This window comes from Lethenteron reissneri, chromosome 46 (assembly GCF_015708825.2).
Source record: "Lethenteron reissneri isolate LAM-NWPU_2019-01 chromosome 46, ASM1570882v1, whole genome shotgun sequence".
NCBI classification, from domain to species: Eukaryota; Metazoa; Chordata; class Hyperoartia; order Petromyzontiformes; family Petromyzontidae; genus Lethenteron; species Lethenteron reissneri.
Genome location: NC_083824.1, coordinates 2,862,372 through 2,880,835, shown reverse-complemented (window position 1 = coordinate 2,880,835; position 18,464 = coordinate 2,862,372). Strand labels below are relative to the sequence as shown.

Sequence of the window (18,464 nt, the reverse complement as noted above, 5' to 3'; positions counted from 1 at the left end):
CATCTATGTAAATCAATGAATTGTAACATGCATTGTGCATGAAGTTTCATCATCGCTACTTGAAAGACAAATCTGGTGGGACGGAGACGTGGTGCTGACCACACCTTGCCCTCACGTGGCCCTCACGTGCCATGCTCGAACTCAAGAGGTGCTCGCTAACAGCACTGTCTAAACTATTTTTTGTAACTAAAGAATGTTTTATTTTACCAGGTAAGGCCCACTGACCTATTAGCTCATTTTCTGAAGCGATCTTTCTCTGGTTGAGCTCAACCAAGTGGAAATTTATAGCAGCCAAATACTCGAAACGCGTGTTGATTGTAAATGTGGAGGGAAAAAGTGGAGGACCCAGAGAAAGATCCATGCGACCACAGGGAGAACACGCAAATTCAAAATATACAGGCGTCAGGGTCGGTATCGAACCCACGAACCCCCTGTATACGAGTCAAGGTAGCAAACATCTCGCTCTGCAAGAGTCTCGACAGGAGTTGGGATTGTGTGCGCATAAGTGTATTTTATACTGTGCTTGCTTTTTGTGCTCTTTAATCTTACCAGGTAGTTTCTGCACATGGGGTTGAAGGCGTTGGTACCACACACGAACATGCTGTTGTCTCCTCTCCTGAGCAGCACTTTAATGTAGTTCCGGCACTCCGCCTGGGCACAAGAAGTTAGCATTTCTTCCCTCGGCACGGTGTAAACACAATCGTGACGCACGAAAATACGACAAGTCATCCTCAGAGGGAAACACCACTGGCTTTGAACAAATAAACCCACAGATGAGCCTAAACTTGCAAGCAAGTGACCAAGAGTACGAAATAGGCATGGGACGATTCACTACCCCCCCCCCCCTGCTCCGAGATACTTTGGGATTTCCAGGATGATATAGGTCGCAATTTGATTCAGGGAGTCATTTGTACCATCTTACTTGTATTGTTTGTTTCTTTGTGTTGTCTCATTCAGTCCGTTAGCCTAAAGTTAACATTTGCATATCATTTTCCTAAATCACCTAGCTAATCAATCCGTAGAGCATTATTTCATGCAAGTTTGCAATCATTACAAGCCGACAGTAGTTGTCGATACATTACAAGCAATGGAAGTAAAGCGAGTGGATTTAATCCATCTTTGCGGCACTCGGCATTATCCCCTTCCATGTGTGGTTTGTCCACACATACTCTGGTTTCCGCTCGTGTAAAGCCAAACACACGAATTTTATTAGTCAATCATCCCAATGCAGGACTCTTCAACAAGAAAGTCTCAAAATCACAGTGAGGCTTCCCTGGATAAACAAAGGATATTTTACCTTTTAAAGTTGTCGGGACATAATTGGTGGTGCCAGGTAAAATGTGGACCTCACTAATGCTGTCCAAAGTTAGAATGATTCATATCTCCACAAGATGTGTGTGTGGTTTAAAGAGTTAGCAGTGAAACAAAAAAAGCCATTAACAACTTAAATGTAAATCCTTTCTTCGTCGGTTGCTGAAGCTAATAATGTAAAACAACTGCTTTAATTTAATTCTCTATTGATTCAAAGTTGTACCAAACGTTCACAGGATCTATTACAAAGACTCTGTATAGCCTAAAAGACTAATTGACATTTGATTGTTTAATGAAAAAAAATACAGTGGGGCATTTTCTTTTTGTGCTAAGAAAACAAAGGTTCCTGGATTTCTTGTTCCAATTTAACATAAATCAACACGAAATCATAATTCGAGAAGTTGTGGAGAATTTAAGAAAGAACTACACCCCCCCCCCTCCTCCCAGAGTTGTCCGCCTGCCCCCCCTCATGTATAGCAAAAATAAGAATAAAGCATGTTTTTTTTAAAGTTGCAACGACATAAGCAGACACTACACACCCCTCACATCTGTCTGTTCACATAAACAATAAATATAAGTTTTTTTTAACACATCCCATCAGCCATACAGCCCTTTCAGAGTAAATAATTTCAACAGTATTCCGTCAAATCTTGACTTAAAGCTTTCGTGACTGCACGAATTCATGTTCTTTGAGTCTTTCGGTAGCTTTCCCGTGATATTGTTTCACCTGATGACGATTGCTTCTGTTGCGATCAAAACGTCGTGATATTTTTCATTATTTTTCTATCTACGTGGCTTTACCGAAAGACCCAAAGAATATAAATAGTAATTCGTCAACACAAACTCTGAGCCAGTTTTGACATTCAGTGTCTCATCAATAGTGTCAGGCTCAGCATCTCATCAGCAGATTCAGGTTCAGTGTCGCGTCGCTGAGACACTGCATGTCGAAACCAATCCAAAGTCTGCTTGTTTTGAACCCATGTGGCCTCATGTCTGCTTACGTATCGTTACATAAATTATCTGGATTCCCTTTCCATTGCTTTAATAGCTGAGTTGTACACCTGTGGGGAAAGTGTCTGGCCAGGTTGGGCAAATTTACAAATTGTACAAGAGTGCAATTACAGATTGGCTATACGAGCAGTGGTTGTCTCGCTATGTCTGCTTCGACCAAGCAAGCGTATCTCAGATGCTTTAAGTGCCTCCCCATGGTATTAACAATAACTGCATTTATTTGAACTGTACAACAGTCGGGCAAGTAGTATGGGCGATAACTGGAAATATCAAGTTCCACAGTTTATTGTTCATTTTCTACTAAAAAAGTGACATTTTTGGAAGGGCCCCAAAAAATTGGATGTGAAAAACATGCAAACATTGCATTACATTTCTCCCTGTGATTGTTTAACATGTACATTTTCAAATAACTTTATCTGGATCCTTTAATTTTTTTTTATCGAGAAGAAATGAAGGCAACTGTAATCACAAGTTTGATTACAATCCAGTGAATATTCTGTAAGTGGACACGTCATTCCAATTGTATTTTCTTGTCTGCCTTGAGTGAAATTTTGCCCAGTGCAACGCTGTTATCTATCCACAATTAAACAGAATTGCTTCACATTATTGTCAATTATCACAAACAACAACATACCTCGGGAGATGTTCATTGTTTGTCTCACGATGTTTTTAATTTTGCCATGTAAAACAAATTTTGGTGACAGTTAAATTTCTTCTTTCACGGGAAAGCAGTAGTGCAGTGGTTGGCAGAATGTTTAAAGAATGCAGCTAACATAGGTTTGATTCCGTGCCACTGTTAACATCAGTGGTGTGTAAGATCTAACCTGATCCTGGGTCCCCTTGGTATGAACCAATGCCCTTCATCAACCTGTACTGACCAGTGAGTGTGAAGTAGAGTCAAACAACTCCTATGTGTTAGGGGGTCTTCATCCAAAAGTCGTTTTACAAAGGGTGATAAAGTATACAGTGGATTTATTTCATAAAACGTGACCTTTTGGAGTATGTACGATATTGGGACTCAAATCATTTTCACAACAAATCGGATGATTATAACACTTACACGTGGGCTCTCTGAGCCATGTGCATTCAACTTAAATGCTGTGAAAAATTATAACCACCTTTTTAAAAGCAACCATGACAATAATGTTTGTGGTGTATAATATTGATTATTATATAGTTTTAAAAAAATGTGCATTTCAATCATAGCTGTGGAAAGATTATTGTAAAAGCTGTTAGTTTTCTCCTAGTTTTTCTATCAGGTGAAATTCAGCATAATGATGTCCATGGACAGACTGAAAGTGGCATTGTGCAGTCATCTATCAGTGTGATGAAGCAACTCCTCTCAATACAGGATGTGCCAAATGAGTGAAATGTATAACGAAATCGGGGAATGGGGGCATGGGGCCTGGCGCATGCGGCCTCCTGCTGTTCTTGCAACCAGTGAGTGCTGAAATATGTATGAAGCCCTTCTGTTCATGCAATGTTCTGACCTGTAATGCAAGACCCCTGAGGGATGGATGCACCGCTGCTCCTGAGCACTAAAACCCTGCCAAAAGCAGTGGCCACGTGCACGTGTGATGTGAGCGATAAAGAGAGGAGGCCGGGAGCAGGAGCAACGGTGTGGAATGGGAGTGGACAATGGTGGGAATCAATGTAGGTGACTGTGGTTCTTAGGGGAGGGGTGGGGTGGGAGAGGGCATAGACAAAATGTGAGCGAGGGGTAGAGGCTGGTAGTGGTGGGTAGAGGCCTGGTGGAGGCTGCAAGGAGAGGAGGAAAGAGGGGAGTGGGCACAGTTCGTCTCACCTCCTGTTTACCCTTCATGAAGCACGTCTCCCTCTCCTGTTTACTTGACCTCCAAGTTAGCCTCTGAGAGAAGGAAACGGGTAAAGCAGCAGGATTTACACTTTGCTTGGAGCTCCCTTCCCCCCTTGCAGAGCACACAGACAGACGCCACAGGGCTGCAGCACGCTTTTACTGCTCACACTGAACACTGCCAACCCTAAACCGAGGCAGTGCTAAGATTGATGAGATAAGCTTATTCAATCATTAGTCGAGTTTACAACTGTGTTGAGGTGAAAAAAAGGAACCCATAATATAAACATATAGCTAAATTATGGTAAGAAGTCTACAGTTTCAACAGTGGAGCCTCAACAGACCTCAAGCAGCTTTGGCAAAATGTAATTGCACTGCTATTAGCAACTCTGGACATTTGCTAAAATAGCAAAGGTGCATGGTACAAGCAATTGCTTGCTCACACCAGCCTAAAGAGCCCATCTAGAGGATACTTGGCCTACTGTTCCAGGCTGACCAAACATGTTGGAAGGGCTGGGAGTACTCACACTGTGCTCCACCACAACGGGGCGGTTGGGTGGGTGAACGTAATAAACGTTCACCTCTGGATTGCAAGCCCAGTGTGCTAACCATGACACTGCGGCAGTATCGTTGCAGACTGTACTCGACACAAAACACAGAATCTTGATTCACGTTGATTTTATTTTTGGTGGTGGATCACTGTTATATTTGCACGCATTGTAAATCACTTAATTTTGTGGTCGTCTCATTTAAAAGGTGAAAAAAGACATCAAATCCGCTGCCTGTTTCTCTTGCAACGCAACCCAATACGTGCAACGGAGACAGGAAAGCGGGCAAAAAAAAAATCCCCGCAGGATGTCGAAGCCACACGTTTATTTTTATTTGCAGAGAAACATGGTAAACGCTATGCTCCCAGCAATGCAAGCTTAACACACAAACCAGGTGTGGCTTCCTTTAGCCTTCCATTGTGCCAAGAAACATTAATCATTCTAGCTTCCGTCACAAATGCTGGCATTAATCTTAAACTGGCTACGAGCATGCATTAACGCTTTCCGCGCGTCACCGTGTATTCAGGCTTACGTACATAACGTCCGGCACAGACATATAAATGGAGAAATTTTAAACCATTTAGTACTTTTTTGTGCATCTCTGTTGTTTTTCAACTTGATCATCTCTTTTTTATCCCTTCTGCATTAATGCACGTGAATGGTGTTTCATTCCAATCGCTGGTCAGAAGAATTTCCGCAATCTCAGGGTTGTGTGTCCCAGAGGCTTACTGCAGCCAATTTGATTGCAGTTAATTTGTACACTGTAATTACTGCTGTAAAAAAAAGCCTTGACTGGGAAAGCAATTTGGCAGTTTTACCAACATAATGCGTCAACATCTTTTAGCAAAAATAAATGCACTGTGAAATTTGGTGAATAAATTTAATGGTGTTTGAATGGCCTTGTTAAATATGGAGAATTGGCCCAAAAATACGCTGAAAAGTGAATGACAAAACTGCCAATTAGCATTAATGTATTTTAAACATTAACTGCAATTATTGAAGGGACCTTATTGTATGATCTCACTGTGAAACAAAAAATACAAAAATTTGTTCCTGGGTAGTAAGTGTTATTTCCTAATTGCTTATGCCTCAAAAGTACAGAAAGTGGCTATTATTCCCCACAAACTGTGCTTTTGTGACCAGGACATAAAAGCAAAGTTAATAATCCACTCCATTAATATCACTATGTAACAAATTGAATCTTTTTTTGTTCCTGGGTAGTAAGTGTTATTTCCTAATTGCTTATGCCTCAAAAGTACACAAAGTGGCTATTATTCTCCACAAACTTTGCTTTTGTGACCAGGACAGTGATATTTTGAAATTGACCCATTTTCAATGAGAAAACGTGTGCATGTGTCATTCCTTCACGTAAAGTCCTGGTTACAAAAGCAAAGTTTGTGGGGAATAATAGCCATTTTCTATACTTTTTAGGCATACGCAATTAGAAAAGAACACTTACTACCCAGGAACAAAAATCGTGTTACATAGTGGATCCTTATCCAGTCTAAAATCAAATGAGATAAGAAATCAGGTTAAAAGAGAGATTTCATCCCACCTCTGTCTGTAGATTAATCTCTTGCACGAGCGATGAAATAATCGGTGCAAAGACAGAAATTTGACATGTTGGAAGCTTAATTTGTATCTTGATCCTTCACGGTAATTACACCGTAGTGGAATGCATCTCCCGAAGCACAGACATAATCGCCTGGCACTTGTCATCTGGCTGTGAATGGTTTTTTTTCCTCGTGAAAAAAAAAAGATGAGAGAACACACTTTTTTTGAATTATAATGGAGGTGTCAGACACTGCAACTTCAAGAATAATTTTTGTTCTTTCCCGTTTAATGGGCAAAAGAGTATCGGTTTAGTCTTTTTTTTTAAAGGCAGAGGCACTCCGTGCGGACTTGAATATAGCGGAGGATGATAGGAAGCAGCATCCAAACACTTTATTTATCAAGGCGGAGCTTGCCGTCTACTCGGAAGTGAAATCATTACAAAAATAATTAAGATAAATAGAAACTGCAGCTACCACAACACGAGCACATTGAACTTTGTCATGAGGTGCACAAGGGTATGCAATTCACAACCTAAACGGTCCTGAATACGTTAATAGGGCAATGGAAATGAAATAACCCCCCCCACCCCCAATACTTTTTGCGTATATAAATGGGAAGTTAATTAGACAAGAATTCTGGTCTGCTGCAACCCTGGAGCGTTCATAATTAGCAAATCAGTAATTCCCTGGTGAACGCGCACTGGCCTGCTTGCCCATTCTTAATAGGTTCAACAGATCAAAGTGGGTGTCTCAACCAAATTTTTAAAATATATACATTTTGTTAGTTTGTCGGTTAAAAAAAATATATAACACTGCAGACCTCAAAACAGTCCGGGTGCATTCAAGCTCTGCTGCTTCAAATGCGTAACCAGGAAAAGTTATGCGGCCGAGCATGAGAGTGTAGCCAATGTGACTTAACAGGCTACCATTTTAAACACACACACCCTACCAGCCACGGAAATATTGCAATTAATGCATCGTCTAAAATGAAATTCAAAACTGTGCTCTCTTGCAAGCCGCGCGAATTAGTCGGCGAAGTCGCTCTGCGGACCACTGCTCTCTCGCAGGGCGTCGTGCCGCTGAAACACGGCAACTGATAAAAAGAAGTCGCGCAAGGCAGTGATATTTCAGTTGACCTCACCTTGTCGTAATATATCTCATCTGATAGGGGCGCGTCCAAGTCGAGGCCATAGATGTGATCTCTGCAAAGGGAAAGGCACAAAGTTTTATGTGGAAGCTTTACATTTTCTTTTATTGAGCAATTTATTTTGAAGCGAGCTTCTGTGCGGAGCCTCACTTACTAAAACGATCAACTGTGCACGTGTTTGCATGAATACGTCTGCACATTGTCACAATTCATGCACGCGAGTGTGTGCATGACAGCGCTGTGCTACGTTAAGTGCAATGGCCACATAATTATTTAACTGCAAAAGAGCCACACTTTTCCACGACTAGCAATATATTACCGACACCCAGGTGATATTTAAAAAACTTTCACAAATGAAAACCCACGTCAGGCTCATGACTGTGAAGTGAAAAGTAGAGGCGTGCATTATGGTGTTAGCCAATCACCCTCCTTACTTATAAGGACCTGTTAATTATTTGGTGAGGCTGCTGCATCTGGCAGCGATGCACACAATTGCCATAACAACTCACGTTCGTCAAAAAAGAATAGGCGACGATTCAACCATGGGCTCTTCTAAGAACACACAGAGAGAGGCCTAGGTGCTGTGAATAGGAGCCATTTAAGGAAGGGCCATTACCAGAAACATGACCTATTATATTGTGTTTAATGCGGTTTCATTGATGAATGTGTTGACATGTTTAGCATGTGGATAAGAAGTCTCAAGTGGCATTTTGTTAAACATCATAGGCAACATCGTCCGAACAAGCTAAAAAGAAATGCATTAAGAACAAACTTCAAACTCAATACAAATAAATGACAAGTACAGTCCTGTAAAAGCTCTTGCCCTAGTGTAATAATTGTGTAGATGTCTATCAGCAGAATGCAAATGCGTATAATAACGTCTTTTGTTCTTCCCAGTAAATGGAAAAAAAACCCCACACAAGATAACAGAGCATCACAATGCTGCTTTTTATAACTGAGAGAATAAAATAACATTACTAATTGCCCAGCACACAACAAAGTACACAACAAAGGCTCTTTATTAAACTGGCTTGCCCAGTTTGGTTTTGGGGCACTTAGGAAGCAACAGCAATTGCCGAGAGTGCCGCCGTTAAGGGCTGTGGGTGCTCCAAGGAAAACGCTACCCGAGTCTGCTTGCGCCACACATTTGAAACCCACACGCAGTGCACCGCCCATACAAGGCCGCTACCGGCGTACCCCTTGCAGCTGTGCCGGTCCGCACGCAGGCACTTAAAAGGTGGAGCACCGGCCCACCTGTTAACGCACCACGGAGTGCGCCAACAAACGTCAAAACGAATAGACGACGCATTTTTTTCTCATCTCGCCACACCTGGTATGTACCTGTTACTCGCCGTGTGTGTGTGTGTGTGTACACGGTCGTCTTTGGCATACGTCGCAGAAATGTTCAGCAGGTGACATGAGGATAATCATCACAGAAACCCGTTCACTACTCCCCGCTTTGACATAGACCCTGTCCGTGATGATGAATAAAAACAATAAAACTGTGTGCTCAAATCATTTCAACAATTTTCAGCAAAAAAATTATATGGGCCATATATATCTTGCTTTTATTTCAAACAATATAAACCCTCCTTTTTTACGGCCCACAAGCTACCTGTGTAAATATTATATTCAAGCCACCACACACCGTGCGCTCCCATTCACCCTGGCGAGGCAACTCAATTTGCTGTGCACGTAGCATGTCAGCTGCAGTGCTGGTGAGAGGCTGCTGATGGGGTTTGTGGGGGCAGGGGCTCCGGGCGAGGCCAGGGCAGCTTTAAGGAGGCAGCCGGCAACCGGTGTGGAAAGAGCGGGCGATGGGAGGGACTGGGACTGAACATTTGGGCGAAGAGCTCCGTCTTATCTTTGCCAAGCAGGGGGAAACAAATGCCCGCACCAAATCTCGGGCAGCTTTAAAGTGCATGGCTGCACCCTGCTCCACCATCCCTCCCCTGCACAGATAAGCTTGAATGGACAGCTCGACAGTATCTCTTGTGATTTTTCTCTTCTCCCCACCCCAGCAAGCCTCCGTTACAAGCGGGAACAGAGCGGCAGTGTGTGAGACCCTGTCACCGCACTGAAGCGTGAGTGTCAGATGCCCCCAAATCAGATTTTGCACGGTGGCATAAGGAGCGGAGTGTGGGGGTGGAGGGGTGGGAGGGAAGGTGGGGATGAGGGGCCTTACGATTGATGTTCCCGATTTCATCAATTTCATTTCCCGCAGCTCCCCGGAGAGCTGGCGGGGGTGGGGGTGGATGGGATGGGATAATTTGAGCAGCTCGGCGCACGACGCTAGATTGCTCACGGCACGGTCAGATTGAACGGTGGCGCCTGCAGCCGGCGCGATGGCGGTGGGTGGGGGGGGGGAGAAGCGCTGGCGACCGGCGTGTCAAGCGAGCGGGCTATCCTGAAAAGCCATTTACCTAAAACACGCGGGCCTCGCTGGACACCCACATGCGAAACGAATCCGAAAGTAAGCGCCGCGGGTGGGAGGGAGGGCGATTAAACACGGGTTAGGGGGCGCGATGGTCACACACATCTGTGAATCCAGTGCTCCAGAGGTGGGCGTTTGTGGATCGCACAGACGTCGTCAGTGTGTGCACGAAACACCCAACCTACTGGACTAGGTGGGTGGTAGTTGGGAGTACAGCAGGTAGGCTCTGGAATTCTGCATGGAATGTTGATAGTTTTTTTCCTTTAACATGTAGGCTTTCACGACCAATATTATTCATAAGAGGTTTTTTGGGTTAGATCGCATATATATAAATGCGTCGTTAAACCCGCCACCACCAGACACAGCCAATAAGTAAGGTTTGTTACGTAAACAAAACGTGCCAATTAGTTACTAGTACAGCACACCGGTGTGTTGGTGAGTAAACCCACAGCATTTACAATTCGAGTACGTTTCTCCAGTAATTACGAGCATCATCAGGCGACAGCCACATTTGTGGAGAAATCCTCCTGTTTCGTTCAAAATTACGAAATGTCATGGTACTGGAATTTAAAATGTTGTGGGTTTACGCTCCAACACATTGGTGTGCTGTACCAGTCATGAATTGGCATGTTTTGATTACGTGACAAACCACTAATTGGCCGTGTCGGGTGGTAGCGGGTTTAACGACGCATTAATATTTACGTGATCTAACCCAAAAAAAAAATCTGTTATGAGCAATTTCCTTGTACCCTTTGATTTATTTAAGCGATCTGAATTCCTCGCACGCACAAAAATGCTCGCAACGGACTGGCCAACTATCACAAAGAAGGACACTGCTGAAAAATAGTCTTTGCACTCAGTGAGGGTTTCACGGCTAAATAAAGATTGCATCGTTCATTAAGGTTGTGGAACTCTAATTCACCATAAAACATACTTGTCCATCTAGGAGTTTATCTTCCAGTAAGTAAGTTTCGACGGGGGAATAATGCGTGCTTATTCTGACTGCAAAGTACCAAGTCTCTACGATATTCATCCTGAAACAATATATATGACATTTCACCTCGGTCAAAAAACATGTGATCATGTTTTTTTAACCCTGCGAATATCATGGGGTCTGAGCCATTTGGGAATGGTTGTGTAAAAATAAAATTGGTTCACATATGAGGGAGACAAAAGGAGTAATTTCAGTGGGCTTAAGCCATAACCTTTGTGAGGCATATTCTAATGAATTAAAAGCAGTTAAAATGGCACGGATAATTTCCTAGGCTGGAAGTTGTGTGGATATCACATGGTTGACATTTTATTGTGCTTAGTGTGCAACACCGTGACATCCAAGCTATTTTTATTTTGATACGTAGACTGTAAATTTCACGAGACAGAAAGGCTTACCAAACCACACGTAATATGGCATTTTTGTCAATGTTTTAAAATCCCCGGCTAATGCTTTTTTTCTGATCCCTTAATGCCCCTTCTTACATGTAAACAAACAATGCGGTAAAAATACATTTTAAAATCCCAGGAGTTGCCAACAAATCTTTTAATCTGTGTGCAATACAAACCGATAGGATACTGTGGATGAAAAAGAACAGACGCAAAATTTAAGTTTATTTTCTCTTCTGCAGAAATTTCAAGTAATCCTATTTCTTTTCTGATTAATTTGAATATCCTCTTGTATACTGGCTATTGGCCCCATTTTCAAGGTGAAAACTTTCCGTGCTCTCTGAGAAGAGGATGCTTCTAAATAGCTGTGTAGATCCAGGATTTTATTTCAGAGCGCCAACTATTGTACGCATATATGTTAACTCTAAAGTTAGAGGTGTTGGCAACATTCATCAGCCTGAATGACAGAAAAGGCAGCTGCATTTTCTTGGCAGATATTATTCGTCAGGGCATTATCTTTGCCAAGCTATTTTATAAGTCTGTGGAAAAAAATTCTTATATCGAGCATGTAGGAAGTTTAAAAAAGAGTTAAGAAACATTTATTCCCAGAGTTTTGTATATGCGAAATAAGCCATCACATTCCGTGCTCAACCACGGAGCGAGATGCAATGTCTAAGTGGCATCTACTCGTCCACCAGAGGGTCTGTAGGGAAAATCTAATTGCAAGCTAGTTTGAAATTCAAAGCCTATTTAGGAATTCAATTCGGTGTGGTTACAAGCCACGAGTATCCATTGTTTTTATCCACAGCTGATTACATCAGAACCTTGATGACATTTTATCTCAGACTTGCGCTTTCCCTTGGGCCTTTTAAGCAGCTTGCAGTTCAGGACACCCAGCACTGTTTACAGTACTGGACAGTGACGTCACTGTTGGGTAAAGGTGCAGCCCTGAATTGCTTGTTCGTGGCACTGCTGGCAGAAGAGCCTCCAGGAAAGGGAAATCTAGAAAACCCCTTTAGAGGCCATTTTTGGCCCGGTGTCTTGCAGGAGGTGGGAGTGCCTACATTGTACCCGACCACTCACGACTTGCTGCTTGACTGTGGTGTACTGCTGGGTGGATAAGAGGTGTGGGGGGAGGGGAATGAAGAAACTTGCCCCATTGTTTCAACTGCCGTGCCGGGAGATTGCGCCAGCGAATTTTGGATTGCAAACCCAGTGTGCTGACCTGTTACACCCCGGCAGCATATTAGTTAAGAAAAACATGTATGCTTCACTCAGTGCAGCTGAAGAGCCACATTTTACTGCAATTAAACGATGAACAAAGAAAAAAAAAATACACCGATAAATATATTTGGTGAATAGGGATATTATTCTGGTTCCTAAATGTACCACGTGATATCTCTTATTCACAAGTGGGTCTTGGTTGTGTGACCGGGCACAATGACAGTCAGAATGAAGTATAAATCACGTGGAGAGTTGCACTGTTATGTGGAATAACAATGACGCATGCTCAGGATTTGAACAAAGCAGATAAGCCATAATTATGTTCTAGAAAGTAGCTTGTACCAAATTGAAATAGACATTAGATATTCCATTTTGTAAAATTGGGACTTTATATACCTGGAATTTATTTATTTATATTCCATGATTTTTCTTTAATAAATTCACAGTGCGATTTTGTGCTACCAGGTATTTTATTATGGTAATGAAAAGCAAACAAAATGTGACAACTTCCCAACTTTTACAGTAAATTATTTCATTGCCCGCAGCATGTCGAGCAAATATACTGAGCACAGAGGTAAAGTATAAACGGTCAAAGAGCTAGCGGGGAGAAGTGACCGTGTGAAATTCTGAAAGATTCCCACAAAAATAGTGTGTGTCAGACAAATAAAGTAATCTCTGTGGTTCTTGGCGTGTACACTACATTATGAACAAAAAAACCTTTTGAAGGGTACGGCCGACGTGTACACAGCAGACACGATTTTGATGGTAACACAATGCCTTGGCGATGCAGGTCTCTCACATATTAGGATTTCAACCAACGTCAATGCCGTTACCCCCGTGGTGCAGTTCCTCATTGCATGTTGCACTGAGTGCCCTACTGACTTCCACAGGAAGATACAATTGCATATAATACACTCGTGCCTTGTCACATGCTGTGTGGCCATCGATACAACACCCTCAACCGCCACTCCCATCCCCGACCCACCTACCTACCAACCTACACAATAAGCACAATGACCTCTGGGCAAGTTGGATTACTGCACTGGCAACTAAATATCCAAGACTTAATATTACTGCCTAACCTGCTGCAAACTGTCACCCGTGCGACACTACGAAGCAACTTTTTACGTGACGGCTCTGCTCGGCCCAATTAAGCGAGAAGTCAGCCCAGTCTGTCGAGTGTGAAGGTGTCATCACTTTATGCACGCAGCCAACATCTGCCCGTGCAGCAGCCGTGGGATGACACGCACTGGTGCGCGTGTGCGCGTGCACTGCCAGCCGGTGCCAAAGTGAGAGAGGGCCTCTATTTATCCCCGGAGCTGGTCGACTGGAGGGCTAGTCTCATCATGTCTCCATCCTGTCAGTCCGTCTGGCCAGCCATCTGCGTGCGTTCGTCCATCAAGCGGTCGGGGGGCGTGTGGGGGGCTGGAGAAAAAAAATCTGAAGTAAAATGATTGAGTGAATACACTCTGGGACGTTTTGGGGTTACGAGCATGAAATAAACATAACACACCACTAGTAATTTTTATAACCACTAGATAGCTCCTTCTTGCTAAATAAAGTTTGAAAGAAATGTTCACGTCTCCAATTGCATGAACTTTAACCGAGAAATTCCAGCTCAACTTTTCACGGATATTTTAATTTTGCATTAGTTTGTGTTCTCAAGTGGGAAAAAAAATGTTCTCTGACCTTTTCGTAAGCATATTCATACAATGTGGTGGTTTTCACCTACCAGGCCAAGCACCCTGAGAAAATATGCAAAACTACAAAAAGGTCAGTACACATGTAACGTGTACTTAAATATATATAAGTCTTGCGTTGTCTGTATGTATATATGCCACTCTGTGGGGAGCGGTAGCGTCGCGGTTAGCGCGCTGTGCTACGAAACTGACGGCTCGAGTTCAATTCCCGCTCACGGCCAAGACCAGGTGACAATCATCTTAACGAGTCCTGGGCCTCCCCTAGATCAACTTGGCCTCAAATGAGTACCTGGTGTAGTGTGTAAACATCACCACTCAGGAGACAAAGGCGGCCGAGAGTGGCGCTGGCCACCCACTCCCTCGTGTGCCGTGCTGGCCTTCATAGGTGCTTGCTAACAGCACTTGCCCAGTCTGTTACATATCTATGGGACCTTTAACATGCTATATGGGGGGGTCTTTGTACGTGCCACTTTGAATCTTAAACACATCCACATTTTTAAGCTAAGTGTACAAATTTGGTGTCGATTTGAAGCCCATTGTCTGTAAATGTGGAAGCTTAACTACGTTTCACGACCTTTCCTTGCAGAATTCTGTGTGCGAAACAGGACTGCAAAATTCAACCAGGGTACCCTAAAGCGCTTATATGCATTGAAAAACTGAATGTTTTACTCCTGTTCGCAAAGACTAACAAGTAGATCCTAGAATAAAGCCACACCCAGATGACTTAACAGTTGTTTTGTGTTTGTATTGCGAAAACATTTTGGAAGCAAACTGCGATTCCTGCTCTAGAACAATGCACAAGTACATCTACGATGGCTATGTCAGGAAAGATCCTTCTGAGAAAGCAAGCATATGGGGGGGGAAAGAGAGAAAAAAATCTGATCGTCAACTAATGAATCTAAATTCAAAATTCCACTATACAAGGTTGCCGCTTAAAATGTAGGTAAACCTAGCAATCCTGTACCGCGGTGTAAAGCTGAGAACTCAATTTCTAGGTGCGTCAGTTTTAATCTTCACAAAAATAAGTCAGCCACGATGTCATCAAGCCCTGTGGGTTTTGGGGACCGTCTTTGGAAAGCAAACACGTGCAAGATCTGTATTACCAACCCATCACAATAAAGCGGACAATTCATCACACTGTACACTTGAGTTTCGTTTGATATTGGCTACAATAAGGCAGCCAAGCCAACTCGAAAGGAAAGCATTCTCCTCACTGTGTGAAATCGTAGCAATGCTAACAACCGCTGTGCATAAAAAATATAAGAGAAATGTTTTTGAATTGGGAGTATTTTACCAGAACGTCTGAGAATACAGCAATGATATTTGCAGATTATAACACCGATAACCATATATCCCTTGGCACATAATGGCCTTCTGACAGAACTGATGGTGGTGTTTTAAACATATCCTTTTTCCCAGATCTCAGAGAAAATAAGATTGAAATGGAATGTGCATGAATACAAACGGGAGAAGACAATATCCTGAGGCAAACATGAAATTTTCAACGTATTCATATTTTTTTACATTTCTAAATAGATATTGATTTAATTGGCCAGGAAACACCACCACCAAGCTGCCATTACTATGCCAAAGCAATGAGCTGACAGCAGAAATGAAACTACGCAGACACACAGTGGCACGCATGCACACGCATGGGCGATCTTATCAAGTAGTTTCTGCATAAGGGAGGCTCACTTAAAAACATATTCCAATGGGCTGATAAAACAGCAGGGAATTTGATAGAAGCTGTGGAGGCCCAGGCCTCTATTTTATACCACAGTGCCCTCTTAAATAGGTCACTCAACTACACTCAAGCGCAGCTCAAGTCCCTTTCCACCCCGCTGTTCAGGGACTTATACGAGAATCGCAATAGAATTGGCAATCAGGGGCAGTATTGTGCAAACAGCTGTGGAGATTTTTTTTCCCTTTAAACACTTGAGCATCTTGTTATTTATAGCATGTGCCCCTTTATTTCTGAATTCCTTAGGTACGGCAGACTCCCACTGCAGGGAGGAGTACACATGGACACTAAAAATATCTGCAAAGTGTATTTAAAACACACACAGTTGTGCTAGTTATGTGGGCTATTCCGACGCAACCTTGGAGTGGGAGGTCAACTAATGATGGATGAAGTAACACATTCACTTTTCTCCTCTGTCCATGCAAAGGCCGTTTTGATAAAGGGGCAAGATTGTAGAATTGGACATAGGTTGACATTATCACGTGCCCATTTCCATTATCTGCAGAGCAAATATGTCAAAATGGACAGGGCACTCCTTGTATAGAAGCAAAGGGGGTGCAGTACACTTGTGCACACAAACACACACAGTTGTGTTCATCCTGCCCTCAAGACAGGATTTAAGCATTGACGAGAAAATAATACACGTGCAGTAAGATGTGGTTGCTTTTGACTGCAGCTTATATTAGGGAAACATGCCAATTAGTATTGGATAGACATACTGGACAATGTACGCCAGTAAACTTATCATTTATAAAGTTGAAATATATCATTATTTTAGCTCTTCCAAACCCATACAAGTGAAGTACTCTTGATGACGCTTGGACACCGTTGTAAGGCACACGTGTTTATTTACACAATGGTCGTACAGCACTAGAGGGGTGTATCGGCCCCCTCACCCGTATAACTGGGGATACACCTCTAGCTATCCTTCCTACCCCGAGTCCTCCACTAACGGGCTAGGGGAGGCTGTCTGGCCCGACACTGGTCAGTCGGGCTACGGTACCCGGAGTCCCAGAGTACTAACTCTGGTTCACGGGACCACGCCACTGGCTCCAGCCTGCGCTGCCCTGATAAGGGCGGCGTCCCAGGGGGAGTCCAGGGCCTATCTGGTCGGTCTTCCGTCTTCCCCTAATTACTCTAAGACTCAACCCCGAGCTCTCTGGCTCATCCCTTTTTATACCCCCCTAGAGGATCACAACCCCCCTCACGCCGTCCGGTGCGGACGTCGTTGCGGGCACCACCCCGTGTACTGGCGGAGTCCCCGCCCACTGTGTTTGTTATCCGTTAGCTCCTATGCAAACAGCCCTACACAAACAGCCCCTCTGTAACAGCCCTACATCACCCCCCCCTGTACAGCTCGCAGCCGTCCCGGCTGCAACAACTTCAATAAAGGTTAATTAACCCCTTGATCTCCGCGTGTGCCTCAAAAAACGTTTTTAACGATAACATGAAGGGAACAACAACAACAACAACAACAAAACCCAACAAACCCCGAAGGGAACAATCCGACGCACCCCCCCCCTGAATAATTACGAATTCCGTAAGAGCGACGTATATACAGGTTTAGCAGGGAACCCCTAGCACACACGCAACACAACACAATGTGGCAGGAGCTCCCCACCGACGCAGCACCCCGCAACCATACACAAGAGAAATAAGTCTTCTTTTAATGCATTATAAGAGTCTGCGCATTTTTGCGCGCGTCCTTGCTGCAGGCCCGTCACACGGGGCAACCCCGGATGGCGGACCGCCCGGTGGCAGCTGTTCATTCCGTATTGAGTCCGCGTTTGACGTCGCGAGACCCTCGGCATCCCCCGTAGCGGTGGGTGGGTGCGAGCCCGTCAATCCTGGTGCACCTGTGGGCGGGACAGCCGGCGACACGTCAGGCGAGGGCAGCAGAGACGGACCCCTTTGAGTCGGCCGACCCCCCACATGTTTGGCCACGCGTGTGTGGAGTGGGGCCTCGCACCGCAACGAATGGTTTAAGTCTCGAGGGGTGCACAAACCACCGGCGCTTCCCCCATTTGATGCCAACACACTGAGGCCGCAGAACCTCGACCACCTCGACAGGACCCCTCCACGGCCGCCCCAGTTTAGAGGATGTCGCGAGTGGTACCTGGGGGCAGTGCAGCCATGCCCTGTCCCCCGGCTTCCACTGCAGCACGTGCGCGCGACCCAGTCTGAGGCGCTCATTTGCTTTCTGACGCTGTTCAGAATTTAGCATGGCAGCATCCCGTGCCTCAGTCAATTTAGCAAGGTTGAATTTAACATGGTCAATTAATTTAGTTTTTCCCAGCGGCGTGGGGATCTGCAGCTGCGCCCGAATGGGTGGGTCAGGATCGCGGCCATACATGAGGAAGAAGGGTGAAAATCCCGTTGCAGCATGGGGGGCCAATCTGTATGCCGCCAAGACCCCTTGGATTTTCAAGTCCCAATCGGTCTGTGAGTCCGAAACCTGCTGCGATAACATAGACGAGATGGTGCGATGCAGACGCTCGACCATCCCGTCAGTTTGCGGGTGATAGGGGGAAGTACGAATCTTTTTTGTTCCTAGGAGCTCACAAACCTGTTGGAGGAGTTTTCCGGAAAAATTTCTACCCTG

The 18,464-nt window shown here is 44.2% G+C and overlaps 1 protein-coding gene across 1 annotated transcript in view; it reads right to left on the bottom strand.

Annotated features, from left to right (window-relative positions):
• LOC133354218 (semaphorin-6A-like) overlaps positions 1-18,464 on the bottom strand; it is a 159,315-nt gene that overhangs the window by 73,328 nt on the left and 67,523 nt on the right. Inside the window, 3 exon segments of the mRNA XM_061570885.1 lie at positions 550-651; positions 4,127-4,189; positions 7,378-7,438. Coding sequence (XP_061426869.1) covers positions 550-651; positions 4,127-4,189; positions 7,378-7,438 — 226 coding nt within the window.